This window comes from Colobus angolensis, unplaced genomic scaffold (genome assembly GCF_000951035.1).
Source record: "Colobus angolensis palliatus isolate OR3802 unplaced genomic scaffold, Cang.pa_1.0 Scaffold175, whole genome shotgun sequence".
NCBI lineage: Eukaryota > Metazoa > Chordata > Mammalia > Primates > Cercopithecidae > Colobus > Colobus angolensis.
Window position 1 is genome coordinate 4428212 of NW_012114877.1, and position 19827 is coordinate 4448038.

The following is a 19827-nucleotide window of genomic DNA, read 5'->3' on the forward strand; positions in this document are numbered from 1 at the left end:
GCACATGTAGACATATGTAACAAACCTGCACGTTGTGCACATGTACCCTAGAACTTAAAGTATAATAAAAAATAAAAAATAAAATAAAATAAAATAAAAACTCCTATATAATTAGTAGCTACCTGCTGTCCAACATGGCTGACAATATAAACACAAATAACAAAGGTGAAAATTTCATAGATTCTTATTAGAATATGGCTTAGTATTACACAAATTTGTATACACATAGATGACATATTTTACCCAAAGTGACAGCCACAGTATTACAAGTCCTATTCAGTACCATAATTAATCTATAGGCCTGTTCATCATATTCTCCAATATTAGGAGGCTAATATTATTGGTTATATTAATTCATATAACTTTAATATATAATTAAAAAATTTCAAAATCCTTGCTAATTACAGAAAACAATACTGACTCTGTAAGAAACCCAGAAAACTGTATGTCTTTATTTTCATTTGATGTAATTTTGAAGGTGTTCTATTTAACACATGTCAAATATTATGGGTAATGAAAAACTGCAGATATTCCATCTCACTTCTCAGGAAGGCTGATAAGCAAGAAATCCAAGGGAGGTATGCAAATAGATATTTCTGTCCATAAATCCTTTTAAAAACATGTTTCATAGAAGAACCTGAAACTGAACAACAGGTATCTCTAATTCACAGCACTATCTGGGCAAGAATCAAATAAGTTTTCTAAAAAGGCACTCAAATGAAACAGTACAGATAATTCATTCCCAGCTTTCCACTTCAGACCCCGAACCTCAGCTCTGGTACCAAGAGACTAAAAACACTCCTCACCTACTATAAAAAGACATATCAATAGAAATTCATTCCCTGAATTATGAGCAGAGAGTTTCTCATTCTCATTAAAAATGAGTTTTGCTTTTACTTTGTCTTTTTTGCTTTGGGACTGTATGTTTTCTTAACCTAAGTTGATTTCAGTTTCTCTCCAAATATTACTGTCTCCTTAATTATTTGAGTTGGCTGAAACACTAAGTCCTCTTTTAGACCTGATATATCAAGTTTGAAATGGTGCTCTAAAGTTGGGCTCACACTTTCAGTTTAAGTAAAAACTATGTTACTCCACAGATGGGGTCAGTTGTTGAGAATGTTTTTACTAAAAGATGAGCTGCTACTAAATAACTTTCTGATACTAAATTATTTCAATTTATTATATTCTGATATTACAACAATGTTTTGAATTCATAAAGTACTTCTTCACCTCAGGATTTAAAAGGTTCACTCGAACATAAATCCATTAATCTCCCAAACTGTCCTATGAAATCAAAAGAGCATATTCTAACTATGCATATAAAATACTTCCAAAATGAGCTTATAAATCAGTCATGTTTGCAGCATATGCACAGAGCATTACAATTTGACTTCTCCCTAACAAAGAAACAAGAGCATTCCATACACAGGTTGCTTTTAAATAGTTTCATGCAAATATTTTAAGACTGAAAACATTTTTCTATTCTGTTAAAAAAGACGTGTTTAAAAAGTCAATAAGCGGCAGATATGAGGTTGTTATAAATTCTGAAAATGGCTTACCTATTAATGTAACTCAGGGCAACGTAGGTTGGCTGCTGTAATTCTTGTTTTTCTAAAACCCGTGGATCTGTATCTGTAATAAAAACACAATTATGATTTTTTTAGATTTTTGCATCAGAATATATGAGGCTACCTAACACAAAGTAACAGAGGCTACGCAGAGAAAAAGATTAATTTAGTACACCACTTTTTAAAGCAAACTCAGTCGGCAAAGCACAATCATTTGTTCATTCATTCATAAATAACAAGATATTGCATTACTTTTCAAGGGAATTCCAAACATCAACAGTGATAAAATGTCCATCTGTCACAGAAACTCTTGCACAATCCCCCTCATAAATATTGGTTTTCACTGCTTACAGTTACAATGTTGGCATGGTTTTTGGTGGTTAATCGGCCTAAGAAAGAAAGTCTCTGTTAATTATGCTCACTTCAATGCTGGAACAAATTAGTTTCCATTGGAAAGCTCCATCAATTTGAAAATCTACTGAGTATTGTTCTTGTTCACGAAACACATTTCTGCATTTGGATTCATATTCTGGAGGGCAATTCTTCTCTTTTTAAAATGTATGAGTTTATTATAACTTTTCTAGACTCTCAATCAGAAATTGTCACACTGGTTCAGAGTCAACAAACACTAACATTCACCAGAGGACTTTTCCCCTCAAAGAGACAGAATTCAACACCATAGCAACGTTTTATAATGGTGCTTCTCCAGCACAGCACCAAAAAGGTACTTTTCACAACCAGAAATACATTCTCAAACTTCTCACATAGAGAAATGACTGTATAAATATGTGCATAAACAATGTTTATGTAATAAGGACATAGGAAGAAAACGAGCACACAATTTTGTTTTCTTAGAAAAAGGTTCATAGACTTCACATAGATTTCATTATAACCTCACTTAAAACTGTCTCATTATTAGAAACCTTCCAGCTGCACTTGGCAGTAACCCCTTTTTTGATGTAATGACAGATGTTGTTTCCAGCACCTTTGCACAGGAAGTGTTTACTGCACATGGTAGATGTAAGCTATGTCCACTAACTCCAAAGTGCATGAACAGGTGATGGGGGGAGGGAAGGAGATACAGTGGCAGAGAACACGGGTGGCAACAATGACAGCATAAAAATCAATTTACAATGCTTTTAACTCCCAGACTAAAACTGGACAGTAGTACTGGTTTTATTCGTGGTGTTAAAGTTAAGAATCTCATGTTCACTTTATTATTTTTTCTATGCCAAGAATTTCAGGGAGACACGATTCAGAAACCCTGCTTCCTGGGTCTTTGCCATTGCAGGTCCTTGAAAGCCAAATTCTGAAACAAGAGACAAAGATTCTCTGAATGGCTCCATCGAGTCGGGTCTGAAGGTTTTGGCAGTGCAAATGAGAACAGATCAGTAGCTCTGCGCTTCCTCCCTCCTACAATGAGTACATACGCAACTGAGGCTATTCCTCCATCTCTGGCCTAGTGATAAAAGGAGTGGTTCTCTAAATACAAGAAAACCACTCTTTAAGGGGAAACGCAGTTTTCAAACACAACTCTTATTCACACTCATTTAAATTTGCTGTAATCCCAACATATATCCATGCTTCTGAGAGGAAGATCCTCGCTGGAGGAGTCAGTAGAACAATATCCAACAGGGAAAGGTGTTTTGTCCAAAGAAATGGCACATTGGTATGCTGGGTGGGCCATGTGTGCAAATGGTGACTGACATGCCAATCCTACAAGGTCTTTCTAGGTGCTTAACGAGGTAAGAAACAAGAAATCAGAGATAAAAACCATGAAAATGAAAAGAAAGGAGGAAGATAAGAAAGAACAGGGCAATGTGGAAAATTTCTCAAGTGCTCACAAAATAGTTTCACCTCAAGTTTAGGTACTGACAATCAAAGGGCTTTGCTTTTGAGACAGGGTCCTTAACCTGAATCGCTAAAAACCATCCTTCAAAGAAGTATCTGGTGCATGATTTAATAAGGTGTATTATTTTGAAAGAAAAGGGCACCATTCAGAGTCTAAAATTTGTGTATAAAGGGGAAAAGGGGCCCATAAACATTTTTATAATCTTTTGCTTGTCTTTATTCCTATAGCTGACATTCCCCAACCTAACAATATTCCTACAAAACCATCTTCTAAAGCTTTTCTTTGTTCCCAAATTACATAATTTCTAAAATGTTCTAAATATTACCTCTCCAGACTACCTTGACTTTTATTTTTTTCCATGTATACGTGTACAAAGATACATTTATATTATCATTTTCCTTCTTCAAGCTCTAGAATCTCTTTGGAAAACGGGAAGGAAGTATCTTATATAAAAGTCTACAACTTTGATGCTCAAATAAATGGTGTCAGCTCCTGCTGATCACACAAACTGCATCTTGTAATCTTGATTCACAAAAAATCAAGAATGTTTAGCACATTATTTGCAAAGCAAGGTTTTAAAGTTTTGTTTTCTTAATTTGCTTCATCATCTTCCATAACCTATTCTAGACTCAGGCTCACATATCCTCAAATTGTAAGTGGGAAACAGACTTCTGGAAGCTTTCAAACACCACCCTCTCCATCACAAAAAAATCTACCTCAGGTAGGATTCTACTTTCTCTAGAATGTACTCTGGTAACCAACAAGACAGCAGAACTTCTTGACAGACATCCACCAGGTCCCCAAATCTCCTTTTCAAACTAAATGTTTCCTTGGGCAACCTTTAGAATATCCCTTAAAGCGTTGAAATCTTAAAATGAAATTAGGCACTTGGTACCCACAAATCAGGAGAGGCCTGCACCAGTGCCACTGGAGGAGTAACATCAGCTGCTGGTCACAAATAAATGTCGGTTCTGTCACTTGCTTCCTGGCTGGCTGGTGTGTGGTGATTATGACTCACCATTTTATGGATTTAATTATGCTGTTGAGCACTTCACATTCAGTAAAAGTATAATAGCTGCCTTCACTATTTCTCCCTCCCTGACAGAAATGTAACTGTCTGATGCTAAAAACTCTCCACAGGATAGGAAGAGAGAGAAAAGAGAGTAGGTTTTCAGAGCAGGACAGATCCCCAGGTCCTGCACAATGACATACTCCTCATGAGGATTATATGAGGGCAGAAGGGATACAATCAGAACAAACTGGAAAGAGTAACACTATTCACTAAACATTACTAAATCCAACAGGAAGAATTTCCTTATAATATGCCACATTGTTCAGAATTTTTTTGAACATGATAAATTGCTACACGAAGGAATATAATATGAAATGAGATGGCCACGGCACACATTTATGGTGCCGATAAAAATCTGGAATTAGAACATTGGTTACAATTGCCCAGAGATATAATCCACCTCAGCAAATGGTCTATGGAATAAAAGTACTTGGTTTTTCATAACCACATGAGGCTCCTTAAGCTTGCAATTTGGCAAGAGAATAAGCATTTCTATAACATGGCTGTCAACAGCCACATAACAACATTCAACCTCTTTCATATCACTAAGAAGTGACAGGAAGATAAACTCAAACTTCAACTTTTTTTTAGCAGGGCAGGGTAGGGCCAAACACAGCACCAACAGAGATGATGACACTGTTTTCTGCCCTAGACTACTCCTTGCACAGTCCCCTGCATACTCACAGATTTCAGGTAGACTGGAGGCTAAAATAATTCACATATTAAAATATATTTTAAAATACCCAAGTGATAAACACCTACACTAGCTTATTTCAAAGTTTCTAAAAACATAGCATTCCTGAAAGTAGATGGCAGTGTGTCTATCTTTATCTCGGGGGATGAGATTCTGAATGCACAGCTCTATAATAAGGACTTGGCTATGTAACACTAGACACAGGTACAAATTGAAAGTTTTCTGTAGCTCCTGTGGTCCTAGTAACTTATGGCTTTATAGACTCAATTACATTGCGAAGGGCTGGGGGTTACAATACTAGCTCCCATTGCTTCTCAAGTGGCAAGGAAACAGCAAGGCAGATAGCAGAAATAAGGAAAGGACAGCATTCAGACCCTTAGTAGGAACTGGAACTGCAACGTGACCAAGGAAAGGCGAACACCACAGACCACCTTGTTGTCTCTGTGAAGCCCATGTTCATCGGCTTTGTTGTCTCCAGCACTGGAACCAATGGCCATCAAGCATCAGGATTGCCATGGTTCTGAAGAATAGCCTTTTGCAGTGCTCTTGTCGGGTCTAAACGAAAACTCTATCAGGGTTATTTACCTGGTCAGCTGAGGCTAATTAATGAGCTCTTGGGCTCTGGCTATGCTTTAGCTAGTCTACATTTTATAACCTGGATTACTTATAATTTAAGAAAGTCAGAAACCAGACGCACAACGTCTCAACAAAACCAAGGAGGCCTCTAAGGGCAATGTGCTATTCGCAGGCTGGGAGGTAGCAGGGTGGGGAAGATGTGATATCATGCCGTTTGAGAACTTGTTCTAATTCGACATCCTCCAAATACCAGGTTCTTTTTAAACTGTGTACAGCAACACTGGGAGGCCTGAGAGGATGTGAGTGGGAAGGGGTGGAGGATTTGCAGTGCTGGAAGACCCTGGGGAGGCAAATGCCCACCCAGCCAGATGAGTGATTTTGAAGATCTGGGCTGGATACACCACTTTTCTTGGGAATCAGCAACAACTAATGGGTGCTGTCTGTTCTTGGCCTTCCCCCAGCTATCCAACTTGTGAAGTCACAGAGTTGTAGACTTTGTTCAGTACAGCCTTCCACAACATTCTGTGTGGAGTTTGCCGCATCCTCTTCCTCCTCATTCTGCACCACTGTATTCCTAGTGCTAGCACTGCACTTACGCCCCTGGAGGGATGTTATCCAGGCATCTCCTCTCCTCCTTCCACACTTTTCAGAGGTGAAAAACTTGTCTCAACTTCTTTCATTTCTCTAGCACTCAGCTCAGTGCCCTGCATGTAGGAGATGCCAAGTAATTGCTGAATGAATACACTGTTCCACTATTTTTATAACGAGAAAATTGAAGGCTTTTGCTTATAGGTAGCAGCTTCATCAAGGGCATGTTTCCTTCACTATCCAAAGCCCCACTAAAATAGAAATAAATGAATAAACAACTAATTAAGGATAGAAGAATGGTAGCAGAGGCATCAGGAAACAAGTTATTTCAACCAGTATTTTGGAAGATGGAAAATCCATACAGGAGTAGACAAAGACACAGACTAGATAGAGTCTCAAGTACCTGCAGTGGGGGAGACCCAGAGCCAGGATCTGAAGCCCCTGCAGAAACCCTGAGGCCCCAGACTTAGAGGTGTCAGGTATGGCAAAAGGCAAGTGGGGGAAGGTTCAGGCCTGAAAATACGGGGGTTGTTTAAAAGGTTGATTATCCAGGGACACTAAAGCAGGACACCAATTATAGTGGAGGGAGGAGAGGGAGAGCACAGGGCTGAAAATAGGGGAGTTAAAATGGAAATATGCCAACTCCACTGCTCCCAGTAACAATGGTAACCAGTCAGAAGGATTCTTCTCTGATTCAGTTAAGTGGGTGTGGAGAAAAGACTGCCAATGCCAACACCTGGTGATTCCCTAATTAAACGATCTCCCTACAGTTAAGTGCATGGTCAACCAGCTCCATCCATGCTTCCATCGAGAGCCTCTTAGCAGTTTTTTCTTGCTGTGATACATTTTCTTAAGAGTCAAGGTCTTGCTCTATTGCTCAGGCTGGAGTACAGTGGTGGAATCAGACCATAGCTCACTGCAGCCTCAAACTCTGGGCTCAAGAGAGCCTCCTGCATCATCCTCCTGAGCAGATAGGATGGCAAGTGTGCACCACCATAGCTGAGCAATTTTTCTTTTTCTTTTTTTTTTTGTAGAGATGGGGTCTTGCTATATTGCCCAGGCTGGTCTTGAAATCCTGGCCTCAAGCAATCCTCTTGCCTCAGCCTCCCAAAGTGCTGGGATTACAGGGATTACAGTTATAAGCCACTGAGGTCAGCCTGCCTTGGTTTTAAATATGAGCCAAGAACAGTCAAGAAATTGTCTCTAGACATTGGAGGAAAAGTCTTAAACGTGAATGAAAGAAACCAAAACAAACATATGGGGAGGGAGGACAGAAAAAAAGGAAGGGAAGAAGAGATGAATGCGGGGAAGAAGGAAGGAAGGTAGGTAGACACGAGCAAAGGAACAAACACATTAAGGCCTGGGAGGTTAAGTGACATGTCTACTTACACAAACCCGGTACTGGCAGGGCTAGGACCAGAAGCCCTGCATCCTGAGTCTTATTGGGCCAGCATTTGGACTATTAAAAATGCTGCTCATCCTCTAAAGACATTTCATTGCTACCATCCAGTTGTAACACTGGACTCCGTATACATAATCTTTTTTATACTTTCTTAAAAGCCCCATAGTTCCGTTGGCTGCAACTTTCAGCCCACTTTGAAGACTGAATTTGTTACATCAACAATTTACAAAGACCAACTTTTAATTCATGGCTAGTTTACTTCAGCTGCTGAAACAAATAATTCTTGTTGGCAATGGCCCTTTAAAAAAAAAATTCTACAATTGCACGTAACCAGCCTTTGAATGGATCAACTTTTCCTTAGTTTATAGACACGTCATTTGAAACTTTTCCCAAGCCATAATTTCCATTACAGGGAAGTCAGTGCAAATCAGTGAGATGCTGGCTTTCCCAAATTCAATGTGAAATCCAGATGCAGTTAAGTGTTGCTGTAAACTTTATGAGTTAAATATCTGAAAGTCAGGGACACTGTGCAGCACAAGCATTCATGTTCACATTTGTAGCCCGAGTTTTCCCACCACAAGTGAATGAATAAACATTATTCAACCAAGAACTGTTTGGACAATACTCCATAGGCTAAATTAGCTGGCTGTTGCAACCTTCCCTATTCCTGGCAGACCAGAGGGTTAAAATGATCAAAAATAATTCTGACTAGGATACTTCCCAACTTTACCAATCTATCAAGCTTCTAGGATCATCAATGACTGCTGAAATTTTCCCTTAAGTATAAGATGTATAGTCTTTCTATCAATGAAAAGGACACTACCAGTTCATACTTTTCAGGGGTGATGGGGTGTGCTTTATCCACTCAAGCTCTCACCTTGCTACTTGTGAGAAAAGAGCCTGCCAGAAACCATAATGGCTGCAAGATATGCTTGTAAAGTATACAACCTGCACATCTGTATACAGCAGCCCTGGAAACTGGGGTGCTGAGAGTAAACAATACTAACATTCTTTCAAACCGGAGTAAGGCCAAAACTTGGTCCCATTTAATCCCGGGACCAAGTTAATTTGTGTGCACACACAAATAAATATACATGCCTGCTCTCTCCAGAAATGAACCTGATGACAGATCCAAGCAGCATGCAACGCAAAAGATCATAAAGGAGCTGCTATATCTCCCCTGCCCATGAAAAGAGCCTATGAGAAGGTATCTGGAAGAGAAGACAGCTGCTTTTGAGTGAGGTTTAGTGACAAAAGAAAAGGCAGGAACATGAGGCTCTCGAATTCGTCTCTGAAGGCTGGAAGGCAAAAACCTGTTAATGGAAAGGAAACCTTCCCCTCCTTCTGCCTAACATTGTTTGCCCAAGGAAATCCTACCCATCTTCCAAGGCTTTGGCCCATATAGTACTGTCAGCATGCACTATACCATATATATTTGCAAATATGTCTTATCAGTCCATTAAAATGGAAGCTCCTTAAGGAACCAGATTTTAGAGGCCACAAATCCTAAGCCCAGTGTTCTGTAAATAATCAGTGCCCATGATGATATATGATGAATACATGAATGAATGCCCTGAACATGCAGTACCACAGAGGATACAAAAGCATTAAGTTCAGACAGCTCTGCCTTGGAGAGTCAGGCAAACAGGAGGGGAATGGTAAATGACTTTACCAGGATGTATACTTCCATCAAAATACATCCCACCAAGCACAGATGTTCAGAGGGCTATAAAATGATGTACAATTCACAATAACAAGGGACAGTGGGCAGACAGGGCTAATCCGGGAAGGCTTTACTGATGAATGGGAACTGAGCCAGGTTTTGAAGGGAATGAGTGTAGGGAATCTTCACAGGTGAGGGCGGGAAACCTAAGAATAGCACAGGGGAGAAGTCTGTGGATACTGTGGAAAAGCAGTGGAGCTGAAGAGTATTAGTTGTAGTATTAGTATTAGTTGTAGAATATTTATAGAGGTACTTTATAGAGATACTTTAGAAGAGTGGTTCTGAACTGCAGGCAATTTTGCAGCACCCCCCCCACCCCCCGCCCTCTGCCCTGGGATATTTGGCAAAGTCTGCTAACAATTGGACGGAGGGTTCAAGTATAGTATCTAGCAGGTACAGGTCAGGGATGCTGCTGAACACCCTACATACGCACGCAAAGTAGCGCCTACAACAAAGAATCATCTGGTCTAAAATGTCAATAATGTCAAGGTTAAGAAACCCTGCTTTAAAACTATACAATTATGAGAAACAGAGCTATTGCTCCTAGATTGCTTCTAGGTTATAATTTCTGTTGTTTTCTGCAGTCTAAATCAAGAGGCCAGAAGGCTGGTGAGGAGGCAATGAGAAGAGTAACACAGAGGCTGTTTGGACCTGGATAAGTGCTCCTATTTTCTTTTTCTCTCTCTTTTTTTTTTTGAGACAGTCTCGCTCTATCACCCAGGATGGACTGCAGTAGTGGGATCTCAGCTCACTGCAACCTCTGCCTCCTGGGTTCAAGTGATTCTCATGCCTCAGCCTCGTGTGTAGCTGGGATTACAGGCACCCACCACCACGCCTGGCTAATTTTTTATATTTTTAGTAGAGATGGGGTTTCACCATGTTGACCAGAGTGGTTCGAACTCCTGGGCTCAAGCAATCCACTGGCCTTGGCCTCCCAAAGTGCTGGGATTACATGCGTGAGCCACAGTGCCTAGCCAGTTCTTATTTTCTTAATGGAGACAAATAAATTGAATTCATTTAAAAGACATTGAATTCTTGCCATGTTTAGTTGCTTAGGGGTAACTTTAAATCAGTAGGTTCACAACTGAGCAAAAAAGATGAACAGAATTCACAGTTAACAATAATCTGGCAGGGCGCAGTGGCTCATGTCTATAATCCTAGCACTTTGGGAGGCCAAGGTGGGCGAATCACTTGAAGTCAAGAGTTCGAGACCAGCCTGGGCAACCTGGCAATACCCTGCCTCTACTAAAAATACAAAAATTAGCCAGGCATGGTGGCGTGCCTGTAATCCCAGTTACATGGGAGGCTGAGACATGAGAATCACTTGCACGCAGGAGACAGAGGTTGCAGTGAGCTGAGAATATGCCACTGCATTCTAGCCTGGGTGACAGAGTGAGATCCTGTCTCAAAAACAAAACAAAACAAAAACCTAAACAAAAAAACCCAATAATCTAAGACAGACTGCAATGTTTGTCAATACAGAGGAAAATACTAACTACTCGAGAAACAAAACATGATTCTCTGTGCAACTCAGGGGAACTTTTTGAAAGAAAAATTTACATGAGCCTTGAACTAAATTTACATTCAGAAATGATGAGAAAATGATGAGTCTGAATAGAATACAGTTTGAGCAGATAAACAGAAGTATTTAATAGAAAGGAGCAGGGAGTGGTAAGAAGTCAGTGGGGCTGGAACTCAGCAAGAGACCTGAAATGCAGATTGGGTCACATCACAAAAGGCTTGCAATGCTTTCCAAGAGATCAAACTTAGTTGTGCAGACGATGCAGAGCACTAAAGGTATAAACTGACAAGGCCCATGTTTTAGAAAAATATCCTGTGGTGGCAGGGAGGATTAGGAGGGCGGGGCGGGGAACTGGGATGTAGAAATATAAGATTTGGTAAAAAGAACTGGAAATAGAAGATTTTTCTTACGTTATAGATCTGAGTATTTCATTACAAAAACAAAGAAGTAACTAGAAGGTGAAAAGGAGTTTGCTAGACAAGAATATGAGGTCTGCTTCTGACGTGTGGTAAGACATTCTGCAGAACCAAGAAGTCTGGAACTCAAAGGGCAGATAAAAGACTCATGGTATAGATAGGAAGTGAAGTGCTGAAGAATCCCATCATAACACCACACATTCCAACAGGCAACTGAACCAAAGCATGTCTCTCAAAACAAAACAATGATATTCCATAAAACCCCAACTACCCTGATTAAAAACTCAGTTATCAAATAACTTGGCCAAATACTGGCTGAGAACCTACTAGGCCCAGTGGAATTCCAGCAGGGATTTTTTAAAAGCCAGAGGTTGTGCTGCATTTGAAACCAACTGAATGGTAAATTTCACAAAAGATGAGTATGACAGACTGGGGGGAAAAAAGAATAGAATAAAAATTGGCCCTAAGTTCAGTTTTGATCTGGTACCCAAGTCTCCAAGGCTCACTATGACAATCAACCTCTCATTGGCGCATTTGGTGTTACATACAAGTCAAACTGCCTCAATTCAATCCTAGCTGTGTAACTTCTTTAAGCCTCAGTTTTTTTCATCCACAAGAAATTGATAAGGATAGTCCTTTTACCCTAGGGTTGAAATGTGGATTAAATTAGCAAGCATGTTAAGTATAACTACTGCTCAGTTCTTTAGTCCATAAGGTATTCTGAAATTAAAATTTGCACTGTTCTGGATTATTTCCATTTTATGTGGCATAATGATACATAGAAAATCTAAGAATTCATCACTCACATAAGTGTGGCTGGGACTGCTGGCTGCCGCCTAAGGGCTATTTCCCCCCCTTTCCCTCCATAATGCTTAGAAACATGGCTGTCTGGTATAAAAACCACATTTCCCAGCCTTCCTTGAGACAGAAGCATTCATGTGACTAAGTCTTGGTCAATAGGATAAGGCCTCAGGAAGCTTCCTTAATATGGTAGATTTCTTTCAGGCTGCCTGAAAGAAATACTGGGTATGAGATAATCTTGTGAATGGAAGTCATATATGGTGAAGCAACACAATAGGAGTCTGGATCCCTGATTGGGTGAAGCTCCACACTACTCTTGAACTGAGTACCTCCAGCCTTCTTTAAAGTGAGAGAAATAAACTTATCTTCCAATTAAGCCATTATTTGAAGGTTTTTTCAATTACATGAAGCCAAACCAAAACTTGACTGAAACACAAAACCACCGGAATTCTGGTTTATTTTGTTGAACCCGAAACTCTCATCTGAAACATGAGATATTTCATGTTTCATTTTATTTTCTTGGATTTAAAAGAAAAAAAAAACTCTTTAAAAATGTATCATAATAAGTGCATGGAAAGAAAATCAGAGCAAAATCACACCTGAATCACCACAGCCTCTGTGGCTAACTCTAAACAGGGATGGTTAAAGAATGGGAGAAAGAGGAGGAAAAAAATCATCATGTCAAATTATGGCTCTTTTGGTCGTTTTAAGACTTTCTCCAGAATTAGTTATTAGTGGGCAATAATGAAGCAAATTGCACATGCATATTACTTCTGAGTTATGAACAATACAACCAGCAGTAACCTTTGAAGCTGTCAGGGTCTTTTCAGGCAGGCAATTAAAGTGAAAAATGAGAGTGTGCACAACTTCCATCACCCAATACTACATGTAGTAACACCACCTACAAACACTGACATAGGAGTGGGGCTCAGTCTGAATATTTATTAATGCAGATCTGTTCCCATTTGTTCCTCTTCTTTTCCTATAACCCATCCCACCCCGACCTGCCAAAATTTTTTTTCTTTAAAGGGCAGCTCTGACATCACGCATCGCATTTACCTGAAACCTACATGCACCGTGACATCTCTCCTATCTGCACTGAAAGAAATTTTCCTCCCTTTCCCTTGACTCAAATATAAATGTAGGACAAGCTTGGATTCTAGAAGGAAAAGAAGTTGATAAAGTAGTAAGCCCAATCAGGAAAACACAAAATAAGATGAAAATAATCAATAATGGATATTTACAGATGGCCAAATATATATGTCAAGTATTGGGTGCTAGGCATCGAAGGTGCCCCTGCCTGCCCCTACCCACCCCTGCCAACACACATACAAAAAGGTCTCAGCTCTCAAGCAGACTGGACTGTAGAGGAGGTGACTTATATTGATCTAAGAATAATCTAGTGTAGAAGTATCAGCTTTTCTAATAAAGTGTAAGATCACTATTTGCATATTTTGTGATTTAAGTACCTAGACTTTAGAGAAATGGCAGGGATAACCGCAAAGAGCGGGAGGTACCTGATAAGCCAGTTGGAATAGGTGTTCCCAAGCTGAGAAGAAACACCCATGCTAGAGGCCTAATACCTGACACCTATGAATCCATCTCTGAGTCTGTCTCCTGTGGTTTCAGCCATTTCTAAATCAACAAGAGCCTAGAGGCCAATGGTTTCTAGCCAGAACTGCCCATTATTATCACCTGGGTAATTAAAAAAAAAAAAAAAAGCCTGATGCCAAGGACCCATCCCCAAAGATTTTAATATGCATTCAGGGTTGACAATTACTATTTGACTCTGAGAAGGCTCAGAAACTGGAAAAGAGATAGAGAAAGTTATTTACACCAATTTGCATCCCTCTCACCCTCCCAAACTAAAAAGGCAATTGTGAAACTGGAAAGGAACTACTGGAAGTGATTTAAAAGTTGTATAAGTCTGACATCCAGTGAAATCATTAAATTTTTTTTTTTTTTTTTTTTTTTTTTTTTGAGATGAAGTCTTGCTTGGACTCCCTCAGGCTGGAATGCAGTGGCATGATCTCAGCTTACTGCAACCTCCGCCTCTTGAGTTCAAGTGACTTTTGTGCCTCAGTCTCCCAAGTAGCTGGGATTACAGGTGTGTACCATCACACCTAGCTAATTTTTGTATTGTTAGTAGAGATGGGGTTTCACCATGTTGGCCAGGCTGGTCTCGAACTCCTGACCTCAAGTGATTCGCCCACCTCGGCCTCCTGAAGTGCTGGGATTACAGGCGTGAACCACAAGACCTACCTGAAATCATTAAATTCTGACTTCACTTGGGACTCAGGTTTATTTCCCCTGCTTTCACTTTCTATACAGAAAGTATTAAGCTTAGAAGTTATGTAGACAAGTTAATGTTTTCATGTATTTCTAAAACCAAACCACAATCTTTGTGAGTGGTTTTCATCTGTTCAGTAAGAGTGTTCTGACAAGACCTCTGACTGGGAACCATTTATTTTTCTTCACAATATGCACCTACAATTAATAAGACCACATCACTTTAGTTGTTCTGTGGTTCAAAATTTTCTGTAAGTCAGATGGGCCAGAACCAGTGTGGTTTTCCTGTGCTGTTATTATTCACCTCAGTAATAAATCAGACCATATCCAGGCATATTAGTTTTGTATTTCAGAAGCTAGTTTTGTCAAGGATTTGGCAAAAGACATTGCCTTTGTTACGTCCTATCTCCCAGGGAAGCCAAATCATCGCTTAAAAAAAAAAAAAAAAAAGCCACAGGGAGAAAGAGCTGAACATCTGGACCCAGACTGACTGGATGGCTCTGCCTAAGAGTTATCAAATGTAAGTGTACATAGGTCACAGCTTACTCAGGTCAAATTCTGGTCCAAGAGGCTCTGCCTGGCCGGGTAGAGCATTATGCATGCCGACTCCATGCCCAGGTGGCAGCCAGGAACACAGTGTTCAGGCTCGTAGGCCACAGAGGTTATGTGCTAGCTGGGGATTTATTGCTCCTGATTCTGTGCAGGTTGTGTATTCATTCTGCTTGCTAATGAGTAGGGGAACAAGCTGAGCTGTAACTCAGATTGATCTCGCTGATGGTGTGAATTTGGGCGTCTGGGAAGTCCCTGGACCTTCTCAGTTATCTGGCACTTGGCAGATGGCTCCTGACAATCTTGGCTTCTGTGGAAGGACTTCTGGGAATTAGCTCTGGACTTTCTGTTGCTTTAAAAAAAAAAAAAAAGGCTTAAATTTCTTTAGACAATGTAAGATGGTAGTTACTGACACTGCTACTTTCTGTGTGACTTGAGCAAGTTTCTCAGCAGATAAAGACGACAGTGACTCATGGCTCCTACACATGATGAAGTTATTATGAGGATTAAAAGAGATAAGCCATAGACAGCACAGAGCACAGTGGCTGGTACATGGTAAATACTTAATAAATCTTACCCACTAGGGGCTGGGCTTGGTGGCTCACGCCTGTAATCCCAGCACTTTGGGAGGCAGTGGCAGCTGGATCACCCCAATTTGGTGAAACCCCGTCTCTACTAAAATACAAAAATTAGCCAGGCGTGGTGGTGTGCTCCTGTAGTCCCAGCTACTCAGGAGGCTGAGACAGGAGAATCGCTTGAACCTGGGAAGCAGAGGTCACAGTGAGCCAAGACTGCGCCACTGCACTCCAGCCATGGCGACAGAGCAAGACTGTGTCTCAAACAAAAAAACAAACAAAAAACCCCAGGAAACCAAAAACTTACCCGCTAGGTACTATTATTATTTTAGGTAGTAAGGTCTGAAAGCATTTAGTGCTTAAGTTGTGGGACTACATTTGTGAGCAATCAATAGATCTCAAGTAGCAATAATAACTAATAATAAAGATATTATTACTATCACTGAGTGTCTACTATGGGTCAATACAAAAATGAATTGCTTTCCGTGTGCAGTCCTCATGAAAATCCTGGAAGGGAGGTATCTCCTGACCCACCCCGCTTCCCAGAGGAAAATACAAAGCTCAGAAAAGGCCCAAATCACATGACCAGGAGATAAAGCCTTAAATCTGGGTTTATCTGACTTCAAAGTATGTGCTATTTGACCACACTTGCTGCTTGCCCTGAGCAGAAATAACTTGTTTCACAGTACAGAGCTCTACAACACTGTTCAGTAACAATGTTCTCAAATTAAATTGCCAGGTGGCCTTTCCTTTGTATTTTAACTTTTAAGATGATTTTATTATATCGCTTCCAGAAACGAACATGGATTTTTTATAACAAAATTAAAATAAGCATTATGTAACTATTAGCATAAAACATTTTTGTTCTTATATGACCTAATATCATCTCGCATATCCCCAGAAGCACGTGGAACACTTTGCAGGCACCCCACCTTGCCCAATTCCCACTCTTTAAGTGCTATCCAGCTACTGCAATGGGATGTCAGCAGCCCTATATCTTAGGAGCAGGTAAAAGTATGATATTCCTGATCTTTCCAATAAAGTTTATGTTTTTGATTGCCCATGTCTGACTCTAGGCATAGAATCATTTTTGGACCCAAATATTTCTCACGCCCAGTACTTTGGGAGGCCAAGGTAGGCAGATCCCCTGAGGTCAGGAGTTCGAGACCAGTCTGGCCAACATGGTGAAACCCTACCTCTACTAAAAATACAAAAATTAGCCAGGTGTGGTGGTGTGCACCTGTAATCCCAGCTACTGGGGAGGCTGAGGCAAGAGAATCACTTGAACCCAGGAAGAGGAGGTTGCAGTGAGCCAAGATCATGCCACTACACTCCGGCCTGGGCAACAGAGTGAGACTCCATCTCAAAAAAAAAAAAATTATTTCTGGACACTAAGGTTACTCTTGGGGCTGCCAGGCAGCTTTCTGAATTAAGCAGTTGGTTTTGGCCTCATTGCCATGGTGTCAGGAATCAATACAAGTTGATCAGGTGACCGGCTGGATGGGAAAGCTTACAGATCAGAATCATGCCTCTTTCCTTTTTTTTAAAAAGACTGAAAAATTAGACTTTTTAAAAGAGCAGTTTTAGGTTCACAGCAAAATGGAAAGGAAGGTACAGAGATATCTCATATACTTGTGTCCCCGCCCCATGCATGGCCTCTTCCATTACTAGCATTCCCCACTAGAGTTCTTTTTTTTCCTTGCTAAAAAGTGCTTCATAGAATGCCGGAATGCTTTGGAAGCACTGGGATGAAATATTTAGATAAATTCTGATGGAAATTAGAACCCATGACAGAAGTTGCAACACTTTTTACCACACCTGCATCTTTTGTTAAGTTTCTCCTTTGGGTAACTGATCTTAAAAAACACCAGAGGTTCTAGTCCAGGGTCTAACTATTTCTAGCTTAGAGTTTTCATCAAGTCGGTTACCTGTGAAAAGGAGATAATGATATATGCACCAACTCCCTCACAAGCTTTAAGTGAGAATCATACGTTTTAATTATTTATTTTTAAAATTAATTATTTTTTTTTTAGAGACAGGGTCTGTTGCCCAGGCTGCAGTACAGTGGCACAAACATGGCTTACTGCAATGCCAATCTCCTGGGCTCAAGAGATCCTCCCACCTCAGCTTCCTGAGAGGCTGGGACTACAGGTGTGCACCACTATGTCCAGCGAATTAAAAAAAGAATTTTTTTTTGTAGAGACGTGGTCTTGACCAGGCTGGTCTTGAACTCCCTGCCTCAAGTGATCCTCCCACCTTGGCCTCCCAAAGTGCTGGGATTATAGGCGTGAGCCACTGTGTGAATCACACATTTTAATTGGTCAATTCCAGTATAAATTCTAAGGTCCTACCCAAGCTGCCAAGATAAGGTGGCCTCAGAGTCATTGTCTCTCCAGCAGGAATAACCCAGTGGAGCCATGTCTTAACTTGTTAGTCTTTCTGGCAAATAACCTCTGGGAAGAGAAGGCTTAAACTATACACTAAAATAGAAACCTGAATTATTATTATTATTACTATTTTTTTTTTGAGACGGAGTCTCGCTCTGTCGCCCAGGCTGGAGTGCAGTGGCGTGATCTCGGCTCACTGCAAGCTCCGCCTCCCAGGTTTACGCCATTCTCCTGCCTCAGCCTCCGGATTAGCTGGGACTACAGGCGTCCACCACCTCGCCTGGCTAGTTTTTTGTATTTTTTAGTAGAGACGGGGTTTCACTGTGTTAGCCAGGATGGTCTCAACCTCCTGACCTCATGATCCGCCCGTCTCGGCCTCCCAAAGTGCTGGGATTGCAGGCATGAGCCACCGTACCCGGCCAAAACCTGAATTATTTGTATAAAGAACTTAGATTTCATTTTACTTTTCTATCCTTGGAACTTGAGTGCACACATGCACTCAGATTATGATTTTTCTCTTGCAAGAGTAGGGACCTGTATCAGAAAAGTTCTTCAAAAGTTCTTCCAAAGAGCCATGTGACTTTTCAGTAGAGACAGAAAACCTTCTGGCTAACTTTAAGCTGAGTTTATTAAAAGCCATTCTGATTCACTACAAACTGTGTGATCAACTAACTTGTTTCATACACAAAAGGAAAGCCTTTCAATTTATAAAACCAAGATACATTTAAATGATTTTATCACACATTCAAGCCAAATGCAAAACTTTCTATCATGGTTAAGTAAAATAGACATTATCAAGGTAATCACAAGACACCAGATTCCTCAGAGAAGCTCGGGTGACTTCTGGGATTTGGTAAATGTTACTGACAGCTGAGTTTCAACAAATGGAAGGCAGAGACTCTGATGGATTTTCTAGGCTTACTTAAGATGACGTTTAATACTCTAGACATGGATTCAATATCATAAAGATACTGCGTCTTCATTTCTATGGCTTGGTTTTAAAAGGAATGCAGAGATAACATACTTAAAAAAAAAAAAAAAGTAGTTGCTGAGTATCTACAACCATTCTGCCTGTCAATCTCTCCTCCCTTCAGCCCACACCTTCCTACTTTAGCCAATCAGTTCAGTGTTTTTACAATAGTTTTGATGCAACTCACAGTAAGACATACATTTTAAATCATAACCAGTACACCGCTCCAGACACAAACATACGAAAGTTTCACAAAACATTACTAAACTTCACCACATGTGATAATACCATTGCATTTTTTTTTTTCGAGACAGAGTCTCACTCTGTCACCCAGGCTGGAGTGTAATGGCGCGATCTCGGCTCACTGCAACTTCCGCCTCCTGGGTTCAAGTGATTCTCCTGCCTCAGTCTCCTGAGTAGCTGGGACTACAGACATATGCCACTACGCCCAGCTAAGTTTTTGTATTTTTAGTAGAGATGGGGTTTCACCATGGTAGCCAGGATGGTCTTAATCTCCGGACCTCGTGATCTGCCTGCCTCGGCCTCCCAGAGTGCTGGGATTACAGGCGTGAGCCACCACACCCGGTCACCATTGCAATTTTAAAAAATGTTATGACAACCCATTAAATTGATGTTGTCACTAACTAATGAGTCCTAAATGGCGACTTCAAAAAAATTCAAATCTTGCTAAATTACAAATCAGTAATGGCATGTGTTAAGCCCACTCCTACACATAGCTCTTTATTGCTTATATGATAAGAGATTTAGGTAAAACATAGAAGATCATTTTCAAGTTGGCTCCCTCAATCAAATTCTCCAAACTCATCTCTAGTTCTCTACATG

At 40.4% G+C, this 19827-nt stretch overlaps 1 protein-coding gene across 3 annotated transcripts in view; it reads right to left on the reverse strand.

Moving 5' to 3' along the window:
* The window catches only part of JAZF1 (JAZF zinc finger 1), a 361747-nt gene that overhangs the window by 166507 nt on the left and 175413 nt on the right, over positions 1-19827 (reverse strand). For 2 of the 3 annotated variants that reach the window (XM_011938599.1, XM_011938602.1), the window contains exon 2: positions 1560-1632. In XM_011938599.1, coding sequence (XP_011793989.1) covers positions 1560-1632 — 73 coding nt within the window. Of the gene's footprint in view, positions 1-1559; positions 1633-1820; positions 1904-19827 lie in introns of those variants that run through there. The other variant, XM_011938601.1, reaches the window with a different exon arrangement.